Genomic DNA, 21,702 nt, shown 5'->3' on the forward strand with positions numbered 1-21,702 from the left:
GACAAGAGCCGCCGAAAGAGAAAGGAATGTCTTAGCGTCTGGGCACGTGACGCGGAGCCAAGCTGCGACGGCGGCCTGTTATGCCATAAGATGCAGCAAACAAGCACTTCTCTCCGTCGTGCATCGCGAGTGCGAATCCCAAAATTTCTCTGATCACTATGGTATGATGGCCCCAGTCTCTAATGATGGCAGTTGAGATTCTGACTTAAGACTACACCGCAGCTGGGACAACTCGTGGGATCCGCCATGCTCTTGGCCGCCACTGCCATCTTTCTGTACTACACGGCATGGACTCTTTTGATGGTATGCCCTACGTTTTCCCCCCCTTATCGACAGCGGACCTTACTAACTTGGTTCCCAGCCCTTCGTTGACGATGGTCATCCTCTCCACAATCTGTTCCCACCTCGCGTATATGCGATTCGCATACCCGTTTTCCTCACTCTGCTGGGTTCGGCCGTGGTTGGCACGTTTATTGGGATTGTAATGATCAACAGCAACAAGAAGAAGGCGGCCAAGGCCAAAGCGGCCGCAAAGAAGAAGACTTGAGCTTTGGGTGATCGACTCGGTGCCTAGGGGAGAAAGAGTACCTAGGAGTATAGGTGTGTGCAGGAGAGAGGTTGGGCAGGATTGCCGAATTGGAACCGTGGTTGCCACTATTATACCTATTGTATGGATTGTAACAGTATTTTATCCTTTTCTTCCGGGTGATTTCTCCGTTGTAGAATTACGCCACTTTGCCAGCAAAGCATGCCACTCGAGCGTTGCATTGACCCGGCAAGGGGAGACCGAGAACAGATCTATCGAACCACCGGTGTCATATTTCAGTCACTGCACCTCCGCATACCAATGACAGGTCGGGGCCTTACAGCTGAAGGCTGTGCAGACCCGTGACCTTTGTGAGTGTACCGCCCTGCCTATTTCCAATCCTAGCATCCCGCATCCCCCGAGTGGCGGCTAGACCCGGACCAGCCATGGAATACAGTAAGAGATCCAGGTCGTGATTTCCCGTGGCCAAGTGGTGCAGCATCTATGGCTTGCACCATTCCAAGGAGATCACGTGGAAGGTCACCCATGTTCGAGACGCGTGCTGTTTGCAGTGTTTGTCTCAAACCCTCATGCTGATAGCACGGAGGAGCCCCCGATTGCGTATTCCATCGGCGCGCTGAGTGATCTGGAGAGGGAATGGATGATGAATGCATGAATAGATAGATGAATGAACAAAGAATGACCAAGGAGTCCATGGAAGAGTAAAGGCTGCTGGAGTGCCTGACTATCCAGTGGAGGCAGATGGTATTCCTCCCAGGTCATGCTTCAGGCTCTCTTGAACAGCCAATGATCACTGGTTCCTGGTCATGTGGCAGCCTGGGTGAACCTTACAGCGCCGCTCCATAGGGAGGTACGGCGACGGTACTTCCCACAATAGGGGAGTCTGTCGTCATTGCCTGAGTTCCCAGAAAGTACTAGTCCTGATTGATAGGCCTTACCCCCCCCTCCGAGGATAGGAGATAAGTCAGCCCCCCAATGGAGATGTCATGCTCCTGACCTGAATTCCCCTCCCCCTCTCTCCTTCTCTAGCTTGTCTGTCTCTCGACTCTGTTTTCTACTCTACTTATCTACCGTATCATTTATTGCGTGTCATTTATTGACACAACTCTCCTCACAGTTCAACCGAGCCCCAGCTCCTGCCTATCGAAGAGAGACAACCCCGGTATAAGCTGAGCTTCCGTGTTGTCTACTAGGTACCTACCTACCTTCTTTCTACAGCCCTCGGCGTATCAACGAGTCAGTATACTCCCGATACGCGGTCATCACTGTCCTGTATCTATTCCCTCATCTGCATCGCATACACACCTTTCGTGTCCTCAGTACAAATAAGTGGCGTTTCTTTCAAGTGTACGTCCCCCACGCCGGATGAGTCATGTCGATCCATGTTGACGGTGAAGTGCTAGATTGCAGCCTTGCTCCGATAACGTCAGAGATCCTCGGGTGCTTTTGTCCGTTGGAACGTTGTTAGTTCTCCCGTTCTCAGACCTCGCGAAGGGTCTTGAGAGCGGCTATCCTTGCTGAGGTTACCTTGCCTCTGAGGAGGCAACCCTTCATTTGAATGCCCCCGGCAGCTTCGGACGACTTGTTCCGCCAGAAAATCCAAGGCGTCAGTGACACCAGCCCAGTCCCGGAGGGTCTCAATCGAACCAACCCAGAGAATGAACTGGGTGGAAAGAGCAAGAAGAAAGGGAAAAACGGCTCTAAGGGGAAAACAAAAACCGCCCAATCTGCAAAGCTACCTCCTGAAGACCTGTAAGTATTCACCGGCTCCTGCTAAAAAGGTTTCGCAATCCAAGGTGACAGGTCGCTGATCTGAGCAATGCATAATAGCAGGATACCCCTCCCAGCCGAACCGTCCTCTTGTCCAGATCCTCCACTGGAGCCTCAGGCTGCGAACAATAATATTGGTTTAGATGCACTTGACGCCTTCGGAGAATCGCCAGACAATGATATTGCCTACCGCACAGATAGCTGGGCCAAAGCCATCCCTTTTGGAAAGAGTCCCCCAACCGATGTCATTGACGGTGAACTCGCCAGTGGTTCCCCCGCAGGGTTTTTAACCCATCCCGACAGAGGTGGTTTCAGCAATCCTTCCTCGGCATCTCCCGGGACGAGGCCTCCTAGCTATGGGACTGGCTATAATTCGTCCAGACAGCCATCGGCAGATAGGCGGAAGAGTCACTCCGTCAGTGGTCCATTTAGCCATCAGATTCCGTTACCCCATTTGCCGCAGGCCCATTTCTATGGTGCTCCGGGTATCGACCTGCCGTTTTTCTCAGGCCAGAATCGATCGTCGACGGAGGATTGCTACTCTTTCTGCGCCTTCGACACAATCTCTACTCCTTCGTCCAAGATGCCGAGAATGGGTGGCAACGTTCTCCTTGTCGGCGGTGATGGCACATTGGAGATTCTCGCCATCGAGGCTCGCAAAATTCGTCTTGTTGGAAAGCTGAGTGGTCTTAGTGGCCGGGTGATCGAAGCCAAGATACTACCTTGTAGTTCATTGAATGATCCGTTTTCGTCGTCGAGACCACATGTCGCTGTCATCATCCATGGGCCCTCCGGATCCTCAGATGAGGAATCCCATACTCCCTCTAATGGCTCGGAAACGAACGAAGCCCAATCTGTCTCCGTTGGACGGCAACTACCTGCTGAGAAGCGGCCAAGCAAAGAGGACGCTAGGCTCTATCAAACCCGAGTTGAGGTGTATTCACTCCGAAGTGGAGACCACATTACTGCCCTTTTCGCAACCCAACCAACACCGTGCTTCGAGAACATTCCTGGGCTGCCGGTGTTTGCGCCATCGCCGGTTGGAAACCTAAAGCTTTTTGCCAGCGGTAACCATGTTGTTCTGGCATCCGGTGTCAGTGGCGAGGTATATATTTATAGCATGAGCGGATATCGATGTTTGGGGAAGACGTGGACCAGCATTCAATCGAAGGAAGCTCGGCGCTACTCGACATCGTCCGGCTCCACTGATCCAGATGGGTCCCGGAATGACTCCCCTCACGTGGCAGCTAACAATGACCATCCGATAATTGCCCTCGAGGGGAGATGGTTGGCAACGGTTCCACCGTCTTCAACGTATAGGGCATCTCTTCGGGGGACAGTTCCTGCATCCTTAATCCGAGGGAAAGTATTCGGACTGGAAACCCGCAGCCCAACATCAAAACCGGCAGCTACAAGTGCGACGGATGCAGGTGAGGGTGAGAGCTTCCTTGATAAGGTAGCCCGAGGTGTAACACAGGAACTCGTGCGGGGTGCGCGTTGGATGGGCGACCAGGGACTCCAAGCATGGAATAATTACTGGAACAAGGAGCAATCGCAAAGTCCAGCTCTGCGACGCTCTCCTCACATGGTGGACTTTCCTCAACATGGATACAATGCATTCCCGCCCACACATGCCCAAGACACTCAGTCTGGCACGGCCACTGAACCGGACCTGGTTTCGGTCCTAGATTTGAAGAAACTTGAAGACAGTGGTGAGATAAAGAACACTTCACATAACCCGGTCGCCGCGTTCCAGGTTCCCAACGGCTGTAGTTTCCTCTCTTTCTCGCCGAATGGGTTGATGTTATTCACAGCCAGCAAAAAGGGTGATGTCCAATATGTCTGGGATCTCATGCAAGGCAAGTATTGTCGAGCAGGGGCGTTCTTATCTGATGATTCGACGACACCATGTGCAAATGTGCGCCAGATTGCGCGGTACGCGAGGTTGACAACCTCTCACATTGTTGACGTGATCTGGTGCCCACCAACTGGAGACCGGCTGGCAATCATCACCCGTAATGGGACTGTGCATGTCTTTGATTTACCGCGGAGTGCGTTTCAATGGCCTCCGTTCCGTCGGGCTCGACCACCGCCGAGCAAATCGCCTGCCAACGATTTGCCTGCGGACGAGATTTCGGACCGCACGAGCACTGCCAACCCTCTCTCGGCTGCATTCAAACTCGTCGGCGGCAAGACACAGCCCATTCTTGCGGCCGTCCGAGGTCGTACTCCTTCGGCGAGCGCCGCTTTTCCGGCCGTGGGTGGATTCGGCCTCTCGTCGTCCGCTGGAGTCATGAGCGGGAAGGCAGTGGCCGCTGGCCTCAGCAAGTCCGTGGGGGCAGCTACCGGGACGGTCATTACACTTCGACATGCGGGTGAGAACCGGCTACATCTTTCGGGACTCGCCCGTGACCCTGCGGCCTCTCGTGTGACCTGGATCACCAGCAAGGGCCAGGCATTCCTGGGCCTGGTGAACAGTGGATTCTTCCGGCTGTACCGGGTCCGGCGCTCAGTGTCAGCCAACAAAAACCGCCAATATCAGTCGGTCATCGGGGGCAAAGAAAACGAAATTCGACTGCCTGCGAACATGCAGACCGTTTGCGGCGCCATGCCCGTTGGCGCGCCCAACCCCGAGCCGACCATACATGCATCTTTAGCTTTGCCATCATTGACTTCACGGCCGTCTCCTGCGTCCAAGCTCAAGTGCCAGCCACTCTCCCAGGCGGAGATCGAGACCAACGCACCGTACCAGCCATTCCACACCGATCAGAGGGTGAATCTGTTCATCTATTCGGAGACCGGCAACGAGACCGGCGACGCGGACGATTCGCTGACCTCAGTGCCCACGGGCCCGTGGGTCTTTGGAGACAGCATGCCGATGTCCAAACTCCATGTGCGTCCCTATAGCGGGGGTGGCAATGATGATGGCAACCATGACGATGTGATGTATGAAACCCAGCCGGGGTTCGGGGGAGAAATGGAGAATCTCATTAGCCTTGGGAACAGCACGGGCCACGTCGAAGAGGTCGTCATTACCACGCGTCGCAAGAAGAAACATTCTTGCCCGTTCCCTTCGACCGGTACTGGAGGGGATGATGGATTCTTCGAAGACGACTGTGAAGTGCTGGACTTTGCTCGAGACCGAGTATGACCGTCTTTTTTCCTATTGTTGCTTTCTTTCTTTTTTTATTTTTTTGTTTGATACATTATTCCGGAGGACTTTTGCTGAACAGAAATTGGGTAATATGCGACACACTAGACTTTTATATTGGGCCCGGAGTTGGAGTATTGGGATGCAGTCCACTCACTTGGTTGAAGTGCAAGAAGTAGGTGAGGTGACTGCACACTTGTTTCTGCTGCCTGGCGCATCTGTATTGCAGCTATATTATTATGATGATTGGCATCCCCCACTGTTACATAGGCACATACCCCGTCCGTGTATTGAGAAACCGATAGACAGGATAATTTCGGAATTTGCAGTTCTTTCACATCGTACGAGATCTCCTACCTATTTGGCGATTGCCATCTCGTCCTCCCACCAGGAGCGAAACTCCAGCAGACGCTTCGTTCTCACGCGGGCCATTTCCCTACCCGTCTGGGTCTTCATCATACCTTCCAGCTTCTCCAGCTTCTCCTGGAAATGCTCAATCGCGTTCTCCATCTCCCACTCGCCCCCCTCCGGGACGAACGTCTTCCCCTGTGCCCCGAGAAACGTAAAGCAGCGACCAATCCCCACAGCCCCTATCGCATCCAATCGATCCGCATCCTGCACAATCGCCAATTCTGGATATCCATTCTCAATCAACCATCGCACGGCCGCCGGATCCGCGCGTTCCTTGGTATACGAGACATGCGAGACAATGGTCTGTACTTTCTCCGCTAGTTGTCGGTCCGCTCCATGCGAGATCATCACCTGTAGGACCATTTCGTCCGGTTGAACTCTTCTTCCTTCTTTCTTATCTTGGCCCTGATCCTGATCCTGATCCTCATCCTGGTAATTATCTTTTTGAAATCGAAGAACTATCTCCTCCACCTGAGATAGATACTTCCGATCTCCGATATCATGCAATAACCCCGCTAGATCCACCACGCTCGCGTCGTAGAGAATGTTAGTGTCACTGTGGTGGTGGAGTCTTTGTTCGCCAAGTAGAATGGTCCGCGCCAGAGATACCACCCGGTGCACGTGCGCTGGGTTGTGCGATGGGTCGTGCTGTTGCATACAGATTGAGACGAAGTCGGTGAGGGTGGTGAAGAGATTCATTTTCTTTCTTTCTTTTCAATCTCTCTCTCTCTCTCTCTCTCTCTGCGTGTGTGTGTGTGTGTGTGTGTGTGTGTGTGTGTGTGTGTGTGTGTGTTCTATTGGTCTTGGGTGGTTGGGTTGGTAGTGGTGGGAGGTTAATGTGTAGTGGGCTGTGGAGTTGTCACTTCGATTTGTATAAAATAGGTTAGTACGTACGGAGTAGATTGTGCTAAGCTGGCGGTCCCCATCAGTTGACCGGTGCGTTTATCATTTAATTGACTTTATATGGCTGTCTACTACGCATACATGATAGTTTTAGATAGTTAGGTTAGGTCGATAGTCAATCAAGTGATTATTATTATCACAGTAAATGCAGGTAAAAAGTACAAGACAAACTATGTGGTATTAGACCCATCTCCATATCCTATCCTATCCATTTAATCCAGCCAGACTCCCTTGCATTACCTATTCACTCAACCTTGGGTGTCAGTCAATTACAGAGCAAGAGCACCCAGAACCAGACCGACCACACCCGCAGTCGACACGCCCAGCTTCAGAGCCGCCGCGTTGGGTGACTCCGACGCCTCGGAGCCACTGCTGGTACCGGTGCTCGAGCTGGAGCCGCTAGCCTTGGAGCCAGATTCTATCTCTGTATTAGCTTGCTTTTAGAACTAGACAAAAACTTGATCGGACTAGAAAAGAACATACCGCCGGTAGCAGTGCTCTTGCTACCACTGTCGGTCCCCGTGGTCTTGGAGTCATCGTTGGAGCTAGCGTGGGTGGCTTGGGAACCGGAGCCGACCTGGGTGGCCGGGAAGAAGTGGCTGCTGTAGCAGCTGCTCTGGCAGCTGGCATACTTTTCAGTATCGCTGGGTGAGCCAGTGCCCTGGGGACAAGCAGCCACACAGCTGATAGTGTCGTTGGCCTGACTGTCACTGGGGCAGGGGACCTTGTAGCACTGCGCTTTGCAGCAGAGATCCTTGTCGTCACCTGAATGAGTCAGTATGGGTCTGTGAAGTGGAAACTATCAAGAGAGAAAGGGGGGAAAGATTAAGATAGAGTGACGGAGAGAGAACGTACAGCGCTTTGCGCAGGACTCCTGAGCAGTCAGGCTGGTAGAGGCCGCAGGAGGACCGCTGGTGCTCGACTGGGCGACCGCCAAGCCGAGCAGCGTAGTCAGAGCAAGAACGTTGAGCTTCATTTTGACAGATAGATAGATATCAGAAGTGACCGACGAGACGCTGAAAATCAAATAAATCGAAGAATTAATTAAATAATTGAACGAGTGATCAAGGGGGGATGAACGAGAGACGATTGAGAGGAAGAAGGAAGAAGAGAAGAAAGGAGGAGAGAGAAGAGGAGGAAAAGGAAAGGAGAATATGATTGGTATTTATTGGCTTGGGCCATACCCCAAGGAAAGACTTTCAGGCTTTCGTCTGACAGGCAATTATTGAAACCCAGTGGCGTCCTTTCATTAGCCCGGTTTCACTGGGGGCTAATCAGCTGGTGGCACTTCTCTTCGCTGGGACTAGTTCGTGCTTTAGTGCCGCAAACCTGGAGAGACATTGAAGAGAGATCGGGTGTGTTGTCTTGCTTCCTTCTGCAGCTGCAGCCACCTAACTCCGTACTTCGTCCTTTGTAGATCAGCAAGAGGTCAGATGGCTTCTCTCTCTTTATGCTATTAATTAGTTTGTTTTATTGTTTTACAATTATTTTTGCTCTCCTCGGTCCATTTCCGCATACTTTCGTTGACTCCACTGAACCAAAATCCGGGGGCACTTTAGGTTTTCGTGTCCCATCGTGGTACGACTCTCAGACATATGAGCAATGCACCGACAGACAGGCTTAGATTCAAACATCTAGAGAAGAACCGTTGTATTAAATATCTAACATTTGGTGAATAATCTTGTCACTGGACTAATACTCTGTATGTACCCCTTATCCAAAGAATTAATTCTCTGAATATTCACAGATTATCTGCATACAAACTTTAAAATATTAGTTACTCTTTACTTTTTTCCTGTACACTTTATTTAATTAATTATTTCTTCTCCAATATTTTTACTCTATTATTTAGGCAAAATTCATCTTTAATCAAGCTATTATGACAAAAGAGGGAAAAGTCTCCAATCAAGAGTCCAATGCGTCCATAAATATTCTAGTTCGACACTAACAAACTCCACCGGGCAAATAAATTAGATCTAAATGTTCCAATTCTTGAACTGAATGTTATCTTCGACTTTCCTACTGCGATGTCGGTGTCTTCACCTTCTATCCAGACCTCGTACCTGGGAACATATGGTACTGGAGATAGGCTTTAATAATAAGCTTGGTGAAAGTGGAAAGCAGACAATCGGTGGAATAGATGATGAATAAATACTGTCTACTTTCGTATTCATTAGGGCTTAAAAGGAACTCCAGGAATCGATGTATAGTATGTAGTGTATAAGTGGAAAGTCTTTAGGTGGTCCCACTATACTCGCTCCTGCCAAATCTTTCCTTTCAATTTTGGCCTATCCTGGCTTGAGATAGTATACAATCACTACTATCTGGATACCTACCTTAGTGTATCTGCTTGTCCTAGCTTGCTTCCACCTCAAGTTCATGGTATCAAGTATTTGATTTTGATGTCCAGGCAAATACTACATTAGATACATCAGTGAATTGATATATTACTTGATTTGCTAGCATTTCACCGCTGTGTTGAGTACTTACATGGCCAGTGCCTTCTCTAACTATAGCTTAGTGAATCCTTGATCAGTGTGTGAATACAATAACAATCCTTAATAAGCTGATTTAGATTAGCAGCGAGATGATCCATATATCTCGAATTGGTCGCCCAGTTATTTCTCTGCAAATGACATGCTGTCAGGATAATATTAAATTAGTGCTCACATAGAGCCCACGTGCTTTTTATGGTTAAATAGTATTATTTATGCTTGTTACATGCAGACAGCTTATTGTTTACCTGTTAGCATGTTACTTGATTATAATCGTTGAGTGTAGTTCACTAGACATTAAAAGACTTGTTAGAAAGAATAAATATTTCGTGGATTGAATTTAGAGATTATTAAAGACGAGATTACAGCACCATTCTGGGCATGCCTCCAACTAGCAGATCTAGCCACCCTTCGATCTCTTATTGAGTTAGCAAAGTTATCGCCTTACAACTTTTTCTAGCTTATTATGTCCGTTTGATCAAAATACTAATTGACAGCCGCCCCGGCCCAGTAAGAAGTGTAATCGGACTTCCGCACTATATTCCAGATCTCTGGAGCTTTTATCGTTTCTTTCCAGAACAGAAACCTCATGAATATAAGGTATTGATATTTGCGCAAGACTCATACCCGGCGACACTTGAAGAGCTGATATGTATCAAAATAGACGATTCCAGGGTAAGCGCAGTGCATGAAATAAGGGTTTACCCAACAAGATATACACAGCCTACTATCGGCAATGTCAGAGGGCAAAGCCCTCTTTCAAAGAAAGAATTTCTAGGTCCCTTTTTTGGGGTCTCATACGGATAAGGCTCATTGTAGTCTGGGTTATCAACCATTTGTAAGCACTATCCACTTCGCAAGGATGGTGAGTATATTCTATACCCTGACTATAATAATTGTTAGGATAAAGTGGCTGATATGTATATGACGTCTATTATATAGACCTGAGTGACTTGATAGCGGCGGAGGAAGTGCGAGCGCCAAAGTGCGCACGCTGCGCACAACGGCAGTAGCATCAGTAACAGCGAGATGAAATCCTGCTGCGCCATGAAACATAGTAGGAGCAGTAGATCCTCCAAAATATGCAAAGACAAATGGGGCAAAATTTGCAACGACGACAGGTGCTACAGCAGCAGCAGCAGGAGGAAATACTTCCTCCCTCATCAAATTCTGAAGAATAAAAATATCTGATTCTCATGTGTGTGGCTTGCTCTTACTCGATTTTGTTTGTCGTTTGCCCCTTTAAATTGGAAATCATTGTTTTGATGTGGCAGAGTGGCAACAATCCCTCGTTAGTACTTTCCTATCAAAACCAATAAAATTAGTATAATTATACCGGCTATAGTATAGGTAATAGTGAATTACCAAGAATGAAACAGTTGGTGATCTGCAATGAAACCTAGGGACAATGCAAACACAGACACATCTACATAGTCACGTGATATCGACAACGCGTCACGGGTATTCTTTCTCCAGCTTGTCAGCATAGTCCAGTCTAGTCGCCGCGACGGAGCTCGTGCGGGAACCTCGCCTCGACATGTTTACGCAGGAGGATTATTTCGATGATGGGATCGATAATTTTGTGGTCGATGACTTGGCGGGAGTTAGCTCCTCGTCGCAATCGTGTGATGCCCCGCGACCAGCCAAGCGGCGTCGTCTGGATGCCGCCAATCGCAAGGAAACATCCCGGGGACATGGCGGCTATCACAGGCGTGGGACGGACTCGGATTCCTCTCTGGACAATGACAACGGCGTTGATGAGTGTCCATCGCCCAGTCAGGCATTAGGTCACTTTGTGGATGAAGTCAACGAGACAAAATCCAAGTACAAAAGCTTTGTTCCGAAGCGCACTAGCAACCGGGACAACATTTTCGTCACCCAGCTAACGCAGCCGGCTTCGCCTCCAGAGATAATTCGCGGTCCACGGTGGAAAAAACCCGACCAGAACCCTCCAAGACCAAGCCCTCCAGTCCAGAAAAGTGAAGGCGGAGGACGTGAAGGAAATGGACGGGAAAGAGCACATGTGGGAGAAGTCGACGAATTTGATGGTGATGATGGTTTAAATGAAGCCATTGCCGCATCTCTGCAATCGTTCGAGGAGGAACAATCCCGCAATGCGCTCTCGCCGATTATCAGCGAGCCGCCACCGAAGCCAGCCGCGGCCTCTACCGGACAGAAAGACAATGCGGCGGACACATTGGTCGACATATTTGATGATATACCTGATGATGCTTTCGACTCCGACTTTTCTATGTCGCCGCCCCCTCCCACGGCGCTGCGGACCACAAACGGGTCTTTTACCCAGTCATCAATGCGTCCACTGGGCGTCCGCCAGACTACGTTGTTTGATATGGCTGCCAGGAATCCAGCAAACCAGCCTCTACGTGGCGAGCAGGTCTTATCACCACCAAATAAGAACGAACCCCCGACGCAGCATCGACTAGATCAAGAGGCGATAGCAACGTGGGTCTTTCCGACGAACCTGGGTAAGACTAGAGACTATCAGTTCAATATTGCACAACGTGGTCTGTTTCACAATCTACTCGTAGCGCTCCCCACCGGTTTGGGGAAAACGTTCATTGCGGCGACAATCATGCTCAACTGGTTTCGATGGACCGAGAGTGCCCAAATCATTTTCGTGGCACCGACCAAACCCTTGGTGGCTCAACAGATATCTGCGTGTTTTGGGATCGCTGGGATTCCGAGGTCTCAGACCACCATGCTTACTGGAGGAGTGGCCCCGGGGATTCGGGCGGAGGAGTGGCGGGAAAAACGTGTTTTTTTCATGACGCCGCAGACCTTGATCAACGACCTCAAGTCTGGAATCGCCGATCCAAAGCGGATCGTTCTGGTCGTCGTCGATGAGGCCCATCGCGCCACCGGAAGCTATGCGTACGTGGAAGTGGTGAAATTCGTTCGGCGATATAATCAAAGCTTTCGTGTGTTGGCGTTGACGGCTACGCCGGGTTCCAATGTGGAGGCTGTACAAGCCGTCGTCGATGGACTGGATATCTCTCGTGTTGAGATCCGCACAGAACAATCCCTTGATATTCGAGAATACGTCCATTCCAGAAATACTGAAATCCAGACCTTCAAAAATTCGGACGAGATGGTTTTGTGTATGGATCTTTTCTCCCGGGCCCTGCAACCGCTTGTCGATCAGCTGCAGACCCTCAATGCATACTGGGGAAGGGACCCCATGATGCTCACTGCGTACGGGCTCACAAAATCCCGACAGCAGTGGATGGGCTCGGATGCCGGTCGAAACGCGAGTTTTGGTCTAAAGGGCAAGGTCAATTCTATCTTTACTGTCCTCGCTAGCTTAGCCCATGGCATCGATCTTCTGAAGTATCACGGAATCACCCCCTTCTATCGTCATCTTGTGCATTTTCAATCCAACACCGACGGCCAGAAGGGTGGCAAGTATCAACGACAGGTCGTACAAGATGAAAGCTACAAAAAGCTCATGAGTCACCTGGAGCCGTGGACGAAGAACCCGGAGTTTATCGGACATCCGAAATTAGAGTATCTCAAGCAAGTCGTGTTGAATCATTTCATGGATGCTGGCGAAGGTGCTAGTGCGAGTGACAAAAATAGCCAATCGGCCACCAGAATCATGATCTTCGTCCACTTTCGAGACAGTGCTGAAGAAGTGGTACGGGTATTAAGGAGATATGAACCGATGATCCGACCCCACGTTTTCGTCGGCCAGAGCAGCGCCAAAGGCTCTGATGGCATGGATCAGAAGACGCAGCTTCAGATTGTGCAGAAGTTCAAGCAGGGAACCTACAATACGATTGTGGCAACTTCGATTGGCGAGGAAGGTTTGGATATCGGTGAAGTGGATCTCATCGTTTGCTACGACTCTTCTGCGTCGCCCGTTCGCATGCTCCAACGGATGGGGCGTACGGGCAGAAAGAGGGCGGGGAATATCGTGTTGCTCCTAATGGAAGGAAAGGAAGAGCAAAACTACCTCAAGGCTAAGGACAACTACGAGAAGATGCAGCAGATGATTGCCAGTGGAACCCGGTTTACCTTTCACGATGACCGGTCTCCACGTATTCTACCACCGACTGCTCGACCCGTTGTAGATAAACGGAACGTTGATATTCCACAAGAGAACGCGACCCAGGACTTGCCGGAGCCGAAAAGAAAAAGGCGGGCCCCCAAGAAACCACCGAAGAAGTTCCACATGCCCGACAATGTTGAGACGGGGTTCACCCGAGTGTCACGCCTGTTCGGTGGCAGCGCGCGTAAACCGGATAGGAAGAGAGTTCGAACACCGACACCAGAGCCCGTGGACCTGCCGGCTCTTGAAGACGTTTTGCTGACCGCCGAACAGCAAAGAGAGCTGGAGCACCATTATTGTAATATTGGCGACACAAGCCCGCAGGTCATCCGCCACCCTCGGAACGATGCATTCCCTCGACTGCAGCTCATTCCACGACCGACAAAAGCCGTCAAACATGGGGCACTCACGCGTCGCATGATTGGCACTCTACAGAAAATGAACCAGCTGGATGCAGAGTGCGAGAATCGCTTCCGGAAGGTGCTGGAGCTTGAGTTAGGAAGGCCAGCTGACGACTCGGTAGTTGTAAATCAATCCGGACGGCATGGAGGCCTGATGAACTCGAGAGTCCATTCTAGAAAGCCCAAGACTCTTCGGCCGTCTAAACCCGCACACCAGAAGGAACCGAACAACGACGATCTCCAACTAATCTCCCCGGCAAAATTGCTGTCATTCTTTACGGCCCATCCAGAATCGAGACCCTTTTACTCGTCACAAAGGAGTAATGGGGAGAATCTGGATGACGATTTTGATCCACCCGACCTCACTACACTCCTGAGTCAGAGTGCTGAAAGCAGGTCAAGAAAGCAGAGTAGGACTGTATTGGATGATGACAATGACTATTAGGACTTGGGTTATCCTGATTGAATTATTTTATTTTGGGTACATGAAAAGAATATACATACCATTATTTCTTGGAATTGAACATAATTAAATACTCAAATCCATTTTACTGTGTAGAGAGGTTCATCCGTACGTGATAATAGGAGCTGTTGTTGATATTCTAATGCCACGGCCCCGACATCCCGCCGCGCACCTTTCACCAGCCAACTCGAAGCCGCGAACATTGCAAGTAAACAGCTTCAACACCAGCAACTTCAGATCTCTCAACTATGGCGGATGCTCAATTTGATAGTGCGCTGTAAGTGGCCCTGACGCCCAGACATTGTCCTTGCCTTTATTTTGCTTCTTCTGTCTGAAATCGTGCCATGGAGTACACCCCAATGACCCCACCTAATGCCTACCGCTGACCATCACACCTTCTCCCAGCGATCTTCTTCGACGCCTGAACCCCCGAGACACTAAGCAAAACCTCCAGGCGATCACAACCATTGTGCCTGATCTTACTGAAGACCTGCTATCCTCTGTGGATCAGCCTCTCGAGATCCGCCGCTGCTCCAAGACCAACCGGGACTACCTGCTCTGCGATTATAACCGTGATGGAGACAGCTATCGTTCCCCTTGGAGTAACGAGTTCGATCCACCACTGGATGATGGTACCGTGCCCAGTGAGAGAGTGAGAAAGCTCGAAGTGGCGGCCAACGAGGCCTTTGACGTCTACCGTGAGCTGTACTATGAAGGGGGTGTGGGCAGCGTTTACTTCTGGGATTTGGATGATGGATTTGCCGGGGTGATACTGTTGAAGAAGGGTGAGCTTTCCCTCCACTCTTTGCTTCTTCTAGAAACGGAAATGAGGACACAATTGACGCTAAGCTTGGATAGGGGTGACACCCGGGGCGAAGAGCTCGGGAGAATGGGACAGCATCCATGTGTTTGAAGCTACCGACCGGGCTCGCATGTCTCATTACAAACTGACCAGTACCGTGATTCTTCATTTGGCCAATTCCACGGAGGCCCTGGGAGAGATGGGTCTGAGTGGTAACATGACCCGACAGGTGGAGCTTGATCTGGATGTGGAATCTGATGCCAGCCACGTGGCCAATATCGGCCGTCTGGTCGAAGATATGGAATTGAAGATGAGGAACTTGCTACGTATGTATTCTCATTTTGTCGCGCTGTGCGTAGGTTGGGTAGTGTGCTGACCAGGTATGTGTTTGCAGAGGAGGTTTACTTTGGTAAAGCGAAGGATGTCGTCGGTGAACTGCGGAGTAAGTCGATGCTTGGATTTGTTTTTTTTTTAATACATTCGCTTGTTTGATAAATGCTGATGCGATGCAGGCCTCTCGTCCTTGTCTGAGTCTAGCAAAGAAAGGGCCACTCATGCTGAGATGATCCGGTCCATGCAGAGGTAACCTTCCTGTTGTCTGTTGTCTTCGATAGTGGCTGTCTAGAATAAATTTGCTGCATGATTCGTATTTCAACTTCTGTCCTTTGCTCGTGTTATTGTTTGTCTACTCCAGTGTGCAATTCCAGTTCCCTGTATGTAATTTTTGAGTTCACGGTTCCTGGAGATCCTAGACTTAATTTGATTGAAGTGAAAGTAGCATTGTACATATATGAACAATTGGTAGTATTTCTCAATGGAATAGCTTTGGGTATCATATAAAAATCACTGACCGCTGTCAGGAGACACTTTTGCTCTTGACTCATGAACTCAACCAAAGAACTCAACCTCAAACCAGGAAACCACCCATACTGCCCCCCCTGTATCTTGCAATCCAGACATGCAGCAAGACGCCATAATTAATCAACTTCCATCTTCTCCTGGTTCCCCTGCTTCTCACGCAACCTCTCCATAGCTGCCGGATTCCTGATATGCTCCACGAACTCCCGCGCCGCAGCCCACAATTCAGCCTCTTTGTCCTTGCCTACGGTATCCTTCCTGCTATTCAACCAACTGACATCCAACGGGTTGGCTGCACCGGTGGCTGTTCCCCCCCGCCCGCACCGGCCGTCTCACCTGTGCGGGACGCAGATTCGGGTGCCAGGATGGCGGCCTCTTCCAGTGCGTAGACCTGGCGACGAAGCCGCACGTCAATGGATGATAAGAGGGCAAAGTATTGGGAAGTGGCTTCTTTGAATCGGGATTGATGGGATTGGAGGGAATTATCCGTGGACGAATCGCCCGATCGGGCATTTGTCAGGGCCTGGATCGCCAGGCCGGCGGAATGAATCAGTCGTGCCACATCCTGTGTAAAACGCGGGGACTGTTAGTTAGTGAAAGAGAAAACTCGATTGTTCTTGTCAGGCGACTATCAACATCACGGGTTGTCTAGACGATGGGTGTCGAGTGAGGTGCATCTCAAGATGTCTTGTCTTGGTCTGCTTACCTTGTCGACTTCGTTTAATTGGCGGATACGATCTGCCGAAGTAAAGACCTGGTCTGGACTGGAGGATTGTTTGCTACTCGCCATGACCTGTCAGAGTTCGCCAGTCTTGTGGATTCATTCAATCTCGTCTTGAGCAAGAACGAACGCTTTAGATTATGAAAGCATCAGCTGTTGTCACGTGCACACACCTGACGACTTAATTAAGCTGAGAAACCACCACTAATCCGCAACAGGACTAGCGCGATATCAGAAACGTGACGCCGCAAAACTCCCCATTTACTTCGCCGTCACCGCACAGCTGCTCGTCGTCTTCATCCATCTCCTCCCTCAGGCTAGGCAGGAGAGTCCCCGCTATCCATCTCGCAACACCCAAATGTCTGCGCCAGGTGGGGCTCCGAGCCCTGCACCCCGAAGTGGAAGTATGGGGCCTGGGGGTGCTGGGGGTGGAATGTCCATGCCTCCTCAGCAGTCGATGGCTGCTACTCCCCCGGTTCCAGCGCCGACGCCGGGTCCGCCTCCGCCGCCCCCTAGTGGCGCGATGTCGCAGCAGAATCTGAATCAGATTGTAAGTGTTTTCTTTCTCATGTTAGCTATTTAGATCTCTCCTTGACCCGCTGGGGGCGTCGTTGGAGTGGTGCGGCGATGATCTGCGGGTAGTCTCTGGCAGTTCATTAGGTTTTGCTCCTAAATGTACTGGAGAGCCGTGACTGTCGCAATTTGTGTATACTATTGACTGTCGTGCCCATATTTCGTGTTCATGTTCCTGCTCGTTTCGTAATCTGCCGTCCACTTTCTTCATGACTAACTGCGCATTATAGGTTATCGATTATTTGGCCAAGAAAGGGTATAGCCGTACTGAGGCTATGCTACGCATGGAATCCGCCAACCAAGAGATTGATGGACGTCCTTTACCTCCTCTAGGGGAAGATGCGCGTCCCAAATACAGAATGGGGTTTGGTAGGCTTTTAATCTCACATATCAGTCCATAAAAGAATACTAATGTTTGTTCAGACCTGCTGAAAGTCTGGGTTGAAGATAATCTGGATTTGTACAAACCGGAGCTCCGAAGGGTGCTCTGGCCGCTTTTCGTCTACTCTTTTCTGAACATGGTCACCTCATACTACCCACAAGATGCGAAGCAGTTCTTTGAAATCAACAAGAACCTCTTCTTGCCAGAGCACACTGAGGATGTGCGTGCATTGGAGCCCATCGGCCTGCCCGAACATGTGCAGGATAACTCGGTTGCCAAGCTGTACCGCTCGAACAAATATCGTCTCGTTCTGAGCAATCCGGCTTTCTCGAATCTCATGCAATTTCTGGAAAGCAAGCAAAAGGAAGGTGGATCGGTCATGTCGGCCATCTTGAGCAGTTACTGTACTGTTATCACCAAAGAACGGGCCGTTGATGACCGGTTTAGCTTCGCTGCCTTGCTTGGCCAAGCTGGCGACGGTCAAACTTTCCCGACGGAAGATGAAGGTATTCCAGGCCACCATCCCGGCTCCGCGTATACAGGCGATAATCCGGCCATGGCTGGAACCTTGCCACGGCTTCGGCTCGGAAAGCTTCCTATGGAACCAACTCTAGAGGCCGACGTGAGGGGCGAGCTCGCGGATGAGGATTTAAAGAATCCACCTGGCCCTGGACAGGGCACCCTAGTACAGGAGCTTGACCACATCATCAAAAGGGAAGAAGATGAAGAAGCCCCGACTCGCGCTGATATACCATATCCTCCGTCCACGGCCCGGGACGTGGCTATCGAGGTGCAAAAAGTAAAGGAGAACCGTGATCGGTTTAGGATCGAAGGCCGCACAGGCGGTGTCGGTCCTGCTGTCAGCGTTTGCATGTTTACTTTCCACAATACCTACGACGGGTGAGTTCACAGATGATCTACTTCGATGGTATGTGACCATGCAACTGACCGTGTTCCAGAATTAACTGCCTGGATTTCTCTGATGACAATATGCTCGTTGCAGCTGGCATGCAAGAGTCGTATATCCGTGTTTGGAGCATGGATGGGAAACGGATCCAGACAACGTACGAGAATGTCGATGACTCCACACCATCAAACTCCCGCCGTCTGATCGGGCATTCCGGACCTGTTTATGCGGTGGCTTTTGCGCCCTCCATCACCCGTACTGAGAACGCAGTGGCCCCGACCAATGCTCGTTGGCTGCTCTCGTCCTCCGCCGACAAGACCATCCGGCTGTGGTCGCTGGATCTATGGCAATGTATGGTCGTGTACAAGGGGCACGACCAGCCTGTGTGGGATCTGCAATGGGGACCATTTGGGCATTACTTCGTTTCTGGAGGACACGACAAGACCGCGCGTCTCTGGGTGACGGACCATATCCGCCAACAGCGTATCTTCGTAGGACATGACCAGGACGTTGACTGCATTTGCTTCCACCCGAACTCCGCCTACGTTTTCACGGGCAGCTCTGACCACACGGTGCGAATGTGGGCTGTAACCACGGGCAACGCGGTCCGGATGTTCACTGGACACACGGGTAACATCACAGCCCTGGCCTGTAGCCGCGATGGGAGACTACTTGCCTCCGCTGACGACCATGGGTCAATCCTGCTGTGGGACCTCGCCCCCGGCCGGCTGGTGAAGCGCATGCGCGGTCACGGGAAGGGCGGCATATGGTCTCTCAGCTGGAGTGTTGAGTCGACCGTGCTTGTCTCTGGGGGTGCTGATGGAACCGTGCGCGTATGGGACGTAGCGGGCCCAGCTCAGGATCCCTCCCAAGGCCGGGTTGTCGGAGACGGTGCAACAGGCACCAAGGTGGATGCCGGAAGCGCCACGGCTCCCAGTGCGCAGACGTCCAGCTCCGTTGCTCCAGGCATTGGTAAGAAGAAAGGCAAGGACGTTGTCGTCACGCCGGACCAAATCAGCGCGTTTCCCACGAAAAAGAGCCCCGTCTACAAGGTGAAATTTACGAATATGAATCTGATTGTCGCTGGGGGCGCTTATCTTCCTTAAATAAGATGAGAGGGAGGAGGGGATGGATTTCTTTCTATGCAAAGTGGCGCCTGATACCCGTTTTTCTTGTATTCCGTCATGGACTGGCTCCTTTATTTTATATTATTTATTTTCCCCTTCATATTTGCCACCAGATTTGGAGGACTCTATCTTCCCATGTAATGCATTCAATCTTGGAAACCAAAAGAAGGCCCCTGTATGGAATCGGCTGGATGGAAGGCTGGGTTTATTCGGCAGGCGTCATGGCATTGAATTGACGATGGACATTGGTGTTGGCGGCGATTTGATTCGATTGTAGCCTGGATTTAACCGGCAAGTCCCAATTCATTGATTAGAACCGTTGATCTTAACGTATGATGTATGTACAATCTAATCCAATTCAATACAATTCTACGTCTTCCATGAACCCGGGCTAGTCTCGCCAGCGCCTTTCTTCATCGCCGCTGAGGCTTGTAGATCGGCCACCTTGGGCGGAAGCACCAGCGCACTCCGGTCATTGCGCTTGTAGAAATCCACCAGGACCTGAGCTGTTTTCACCGGCTGGTCCTCCTGGATGAAATGGCCTGCTTCAGGGAAGACCTGAAGTTGATATTTTCCTATATCTGTGAGCCCATAGGATAGATTACGGGAGGGAGGGAAGAAAGGAGAGAGGAAGAGATGATACCTTGCATTTGCCCAATAATCAACTCCTTGTCTAATCGATCTGTCCCGGCTAGTAGTAGTAATTTGCCGCCGCGAGCCTCAAGGAACTTCCGGCTTAGTCCGACAAACCAGTTCTCCCAGAAGGGTTTCGTTCGGGCGAGATTCGTGCGCCAGACCCATGGTTTCGAGGAGTCGTCGGGGGTGGTCTGTTCGTATAGTAGTGAGGGCACGGAGACTCTGGCCGAGGTTCGGTTTCGGATTGTGCGCGAGCGAGTGCTGGTTTATGGTATTAGTGTCTCATTCCACATCAACTAGTTCTACGAGGATATTAGATAGAGAGAGGTTAGCAGGACGTACTGCCATTCAATGCCTGAAGTCATGGACGGAAATCGCGAAGGCCGCGTCGATAGGTATTTCTCCATGCTTTGGAGAGCGTCTATTGCCGAGCCTGTGGTCGATTATTGAAATGTGTGAGTTAGAATGTTTATTCAAATATATCCCCCGGAGAAGAAAGAACTTACCCTCTACTACATCCAAGACCGCATACGCCAACACCTTACTCCCCAGCTCTCCCGTCCTGGCCACATCGGTGATCACGGCTCCGCCTAAACTGTGCCCTACGAGGACTATATCCGGGAGACTATCCCAGTTCATGCGCGACTGGGTCTCGCGCACTACAAATACGAGATCCTGGCTGAGCGTCGACAGCGTCAGGTCCAGCTCAACTTGGTCCACCTGCGTCGGAGGAGCCGCCTTCACGGCCGTTTGGCCGTGGTCTCGAGCGTCGATGGAGAGGATCCCCGCGTTTGGGAGGATCTTCCGCATCTCAGTGGCGCAGGCTGCAAAGGAGAGGCCGGAGGAGCCGGCCCCATGGTGCATGATGAATAAAGGTCCAGAGGGACCCGGGGGAGTAAGGTAGACATGGTGAATGATGTGAACGGTGGGAGTCTCTTGGGTAAGAAAGAGTTCCTGGGCGAAGAAGTCGGTCCAGGGAAGAGTGGTAGAGTTGGATCTGGGGATAATTAGTACAGTCTAAAGCATTGTGCTATGCATATTCAGTCAGACTTACTCTCGTGTTGGGCGTGAGAATAACTGCCTCGTCGGTGACGGCACCACTGTGCCTGTGGACGAGGCCGACGAGGTATCCTCGTCAACTTCGTTGTGAGAATCCATGCCCGATGCTAACGGGGCCTCGGAAGGTAACTGGGCCAGTTTTGCCTTGGCGAAGGACTTGTGTAGGTCACTCATGGATGGATGGAGTCGTGAGGAACGAGAAGATGAATGGGCCGTGGATCGGCTTGGCTACTGAGCTAGATGGTGGGGCTACTCTTAATCTGATGAATGGATTCTGGATGGGTGGTTATGGATGGACCGATGCTCTCCAGGGTTTAATCCCAACGAAGAAGCACCTCTGCATCATATCGTGCGGTATGGTCTAGCATGGACGATATGATTCCGTGTGAACGGGAATGGGATGGAATCGTACGGTCTCGATCACATG

At 50.8% G+C, this 21,702-nt stretch overlaps 9 protein-coding genes across 9 annotated transcripts; 5 read left to right on the forward strand and 4 right to left on the reverse strand.

The window, feature by feature from the left end:
• Nucleotides 1–158: 158 nt before the first annotated feature.
• On the forward strand, nucleotides 159–547 carry ATNIH1004_010336 (dolichol phosphate-mannose biosynthesis regulatory protein; the record flags this gene model as incomplete). The annotated part of the gene is made up of 3 exons (XM_033574911.1): nucleotides 159–161; nucleotides 223–303; nucleotides 362–547. 3 exons carry the CDS (start codon nucleotides 159–161, stop codon nucleotides 545–547), a joined length of 270 nt encoding a protein of 89 aa, XP_033422929.1.
• A 1,558-nt stretch (nucleotides 548–2,105) lies between these two features.
• Nucleotides 2,106–5,468, forward strand: ATNIH1004_010337 (uncharacterized protein; the record flags this gene model as incomplete). Its single annotated transcript, XM_033574912.1, has 2 exons — nucleotides 2,106–2,299; nucleotides 2,381–5,468. 2 exons carry the CDS (start codon nucleotides 2,106–2,108, stop codon nucleotides 5,466–5,468), a joined length of 3,282 nt encoding a protein of 1,093 aa, XP_033422930.1.
• A 357-nt stretch (nucleotides 5,469–5,825) lies between these two features.
• On the reverse strand, nucleotides 5,826–6,578 carry ATNIH1004_010338 (HD domain-containing protein; the record flags this gene model as incomplete). The annotated part of the gene is made up of 1 exon (XM_033574913.1): nucleotides 5,826–6,578. One exon carries the CDS (start codon nucleotides 6,576–6,578, stop codon nucleotides 5,826–5,828), a length of 753 nt encoding a protein of 250 aa, XP_033422931.1.
• A 473-nt stretch (nucleotides 6,579–7,051) lies between these two features.
• On the reverse strand, nucleotides 7,052–7,758 carry ATNIH1004_010339 (uncharacterized protein; the record flags this gene model as incomplete). The annotated part of the gene is made up of 3 exons (XM_033574914.1): nucleotides 7,052–7,200; nucleotides 7,266–7,547; nucleotides 7,638–7,758. 3 exons carry the CDS (start codon nucleotides 7,756–7,758, stop codon nucleotides 7,052–7,054), a joined length of 552 nt encoding a protein of 183 aa, XP_033422932.1.
• A 3,056-nt stretch (nucleotides 7,759–10,814) lies between these two features.
• On the forward strand, nucleotides 10,815–14,192 carry mph1 (3'-5' DNA helicase; the record flags this gene model as incomplete). The annotated part of the gene is made up of 1 exon (XM_033574915.1): nucleotides 10,815–14,192. The coding sequence occupies one exon, from the start codon at nucleotides 10,815–10,817 to the stop codon at nucleotides 14,190–14,192; it is 3,378 nt and encodes a 1,125-aa protein (XP_033422933.1).
• Nucleotides 14,193–14,458: 266 nt separating this feature from the next.
• On the forward strand, nucleotides 14,459–15,598 carry cap2 (F-actin-capping protein subunit beta; the record flags this gene model as incomplete). Its single annotated transcript, XM_033574916.1, has 5 exons — nucleotides 14,459–14,487; nucleotides 14,616–14,995; nucleotides 15,069–15,338; nucleotides 15,407–15,454; nucleotides 15,525–15,598. The coding sequence occupies 5 exons, from the start codon at nucleotides 14,459–14,461 to the stop codon at nucleotides 15,596–15,598; spliced, it is 801 nt and encodes a 266-aa protein (XP_033422934.1).
• Nucleotides 15,599–15,989: 391 nt separating this feature from the next.
• Nucleotides 15,990–16,660, reverse strand: ATNIH1004_010342 (mediator of RNA polymerase II transcription subunit 11; the record flags this gene model as incomplete). Its single annotated transcript, XM_033574917.1, has 3 exons — nucleotides 15,990–16,128; nucleotides 16,149–16,435; nucleotides 16,577–16,660. 3 exons carry the CDS (start codon nucleotides 16,658–16,660, stop codon nucleotides 15,990–15,992), a joined length of 510 nt encoding a protein of 169 aa, XP_033422935.1.
• A 289-nt stretch (nucleotides 16,661–16,949) lies between these two features.
• Nucleotides 16,950–19,559, forward strand: TAF5 (putative transcription initiation factor TFIID subunit; the record flags this gene model as incomplete). The annotated part of the gene is made up of 4 exons (XM_033574918.1): nucleotides 16,950–17,141; nucleotides 17,395–17,533; nucleotides 17,588–18,446; nucleotides 18,506–19,559. The coding sequence occupies 4 exons, from the start codon at nucleotides 16,950–16,952 to the stop codon at nucleotides 19,557–19,559; spliced, it is 2,244 nt and encodes a 747-aa protein (XP_033422936.1).
• A 390-nt stretch (nucleotides 19,560–19,949) lies between these two features.
• On the reverse strand, nucleotides 19,950–21,449 carry ppe1 (putative ribosomal protein/carboxylic ester hydrolase (Ppe1); the record flags this gene model as incomplete). Its single annotated transcript, XM_033574919.1, has 5 exons — nucleotides 19,950–20,155; nucleotides 20,224–20,477; nucleotides 20,559–20,649; nucleotides 20,723–21,213; nucleotides 21,271–21,449. The coding sequence occupies 5 exons, from the start codon at nucleotides 21,447–21,449 to the stop codon at nucleotides 19,950–19,952; spliced, it is 1,221 nt and encodes a 406-aa protein (XP_033422937.1).
• Nucleotides 21,450–21,702: the final 253 nt, after the last annotated feature.

The sequence above is a fragment of the Aspergillus tanneri genome (genome assembly GCF_003426965.1).
Source record: "Aspergillus tanneri strain NIH1004 chromosome Unknown AapTan_5_pilon_pilon_pilon, whole genome shotgun sequence".
In the NCBI taxonomy this organism is placed as follows: Eukaryota; Fungi; Ascomycota; class Eurotiomycetes; order Eurotiales; family Aspergillaceae; genus Aspergillus; species Aspergillus tanneri.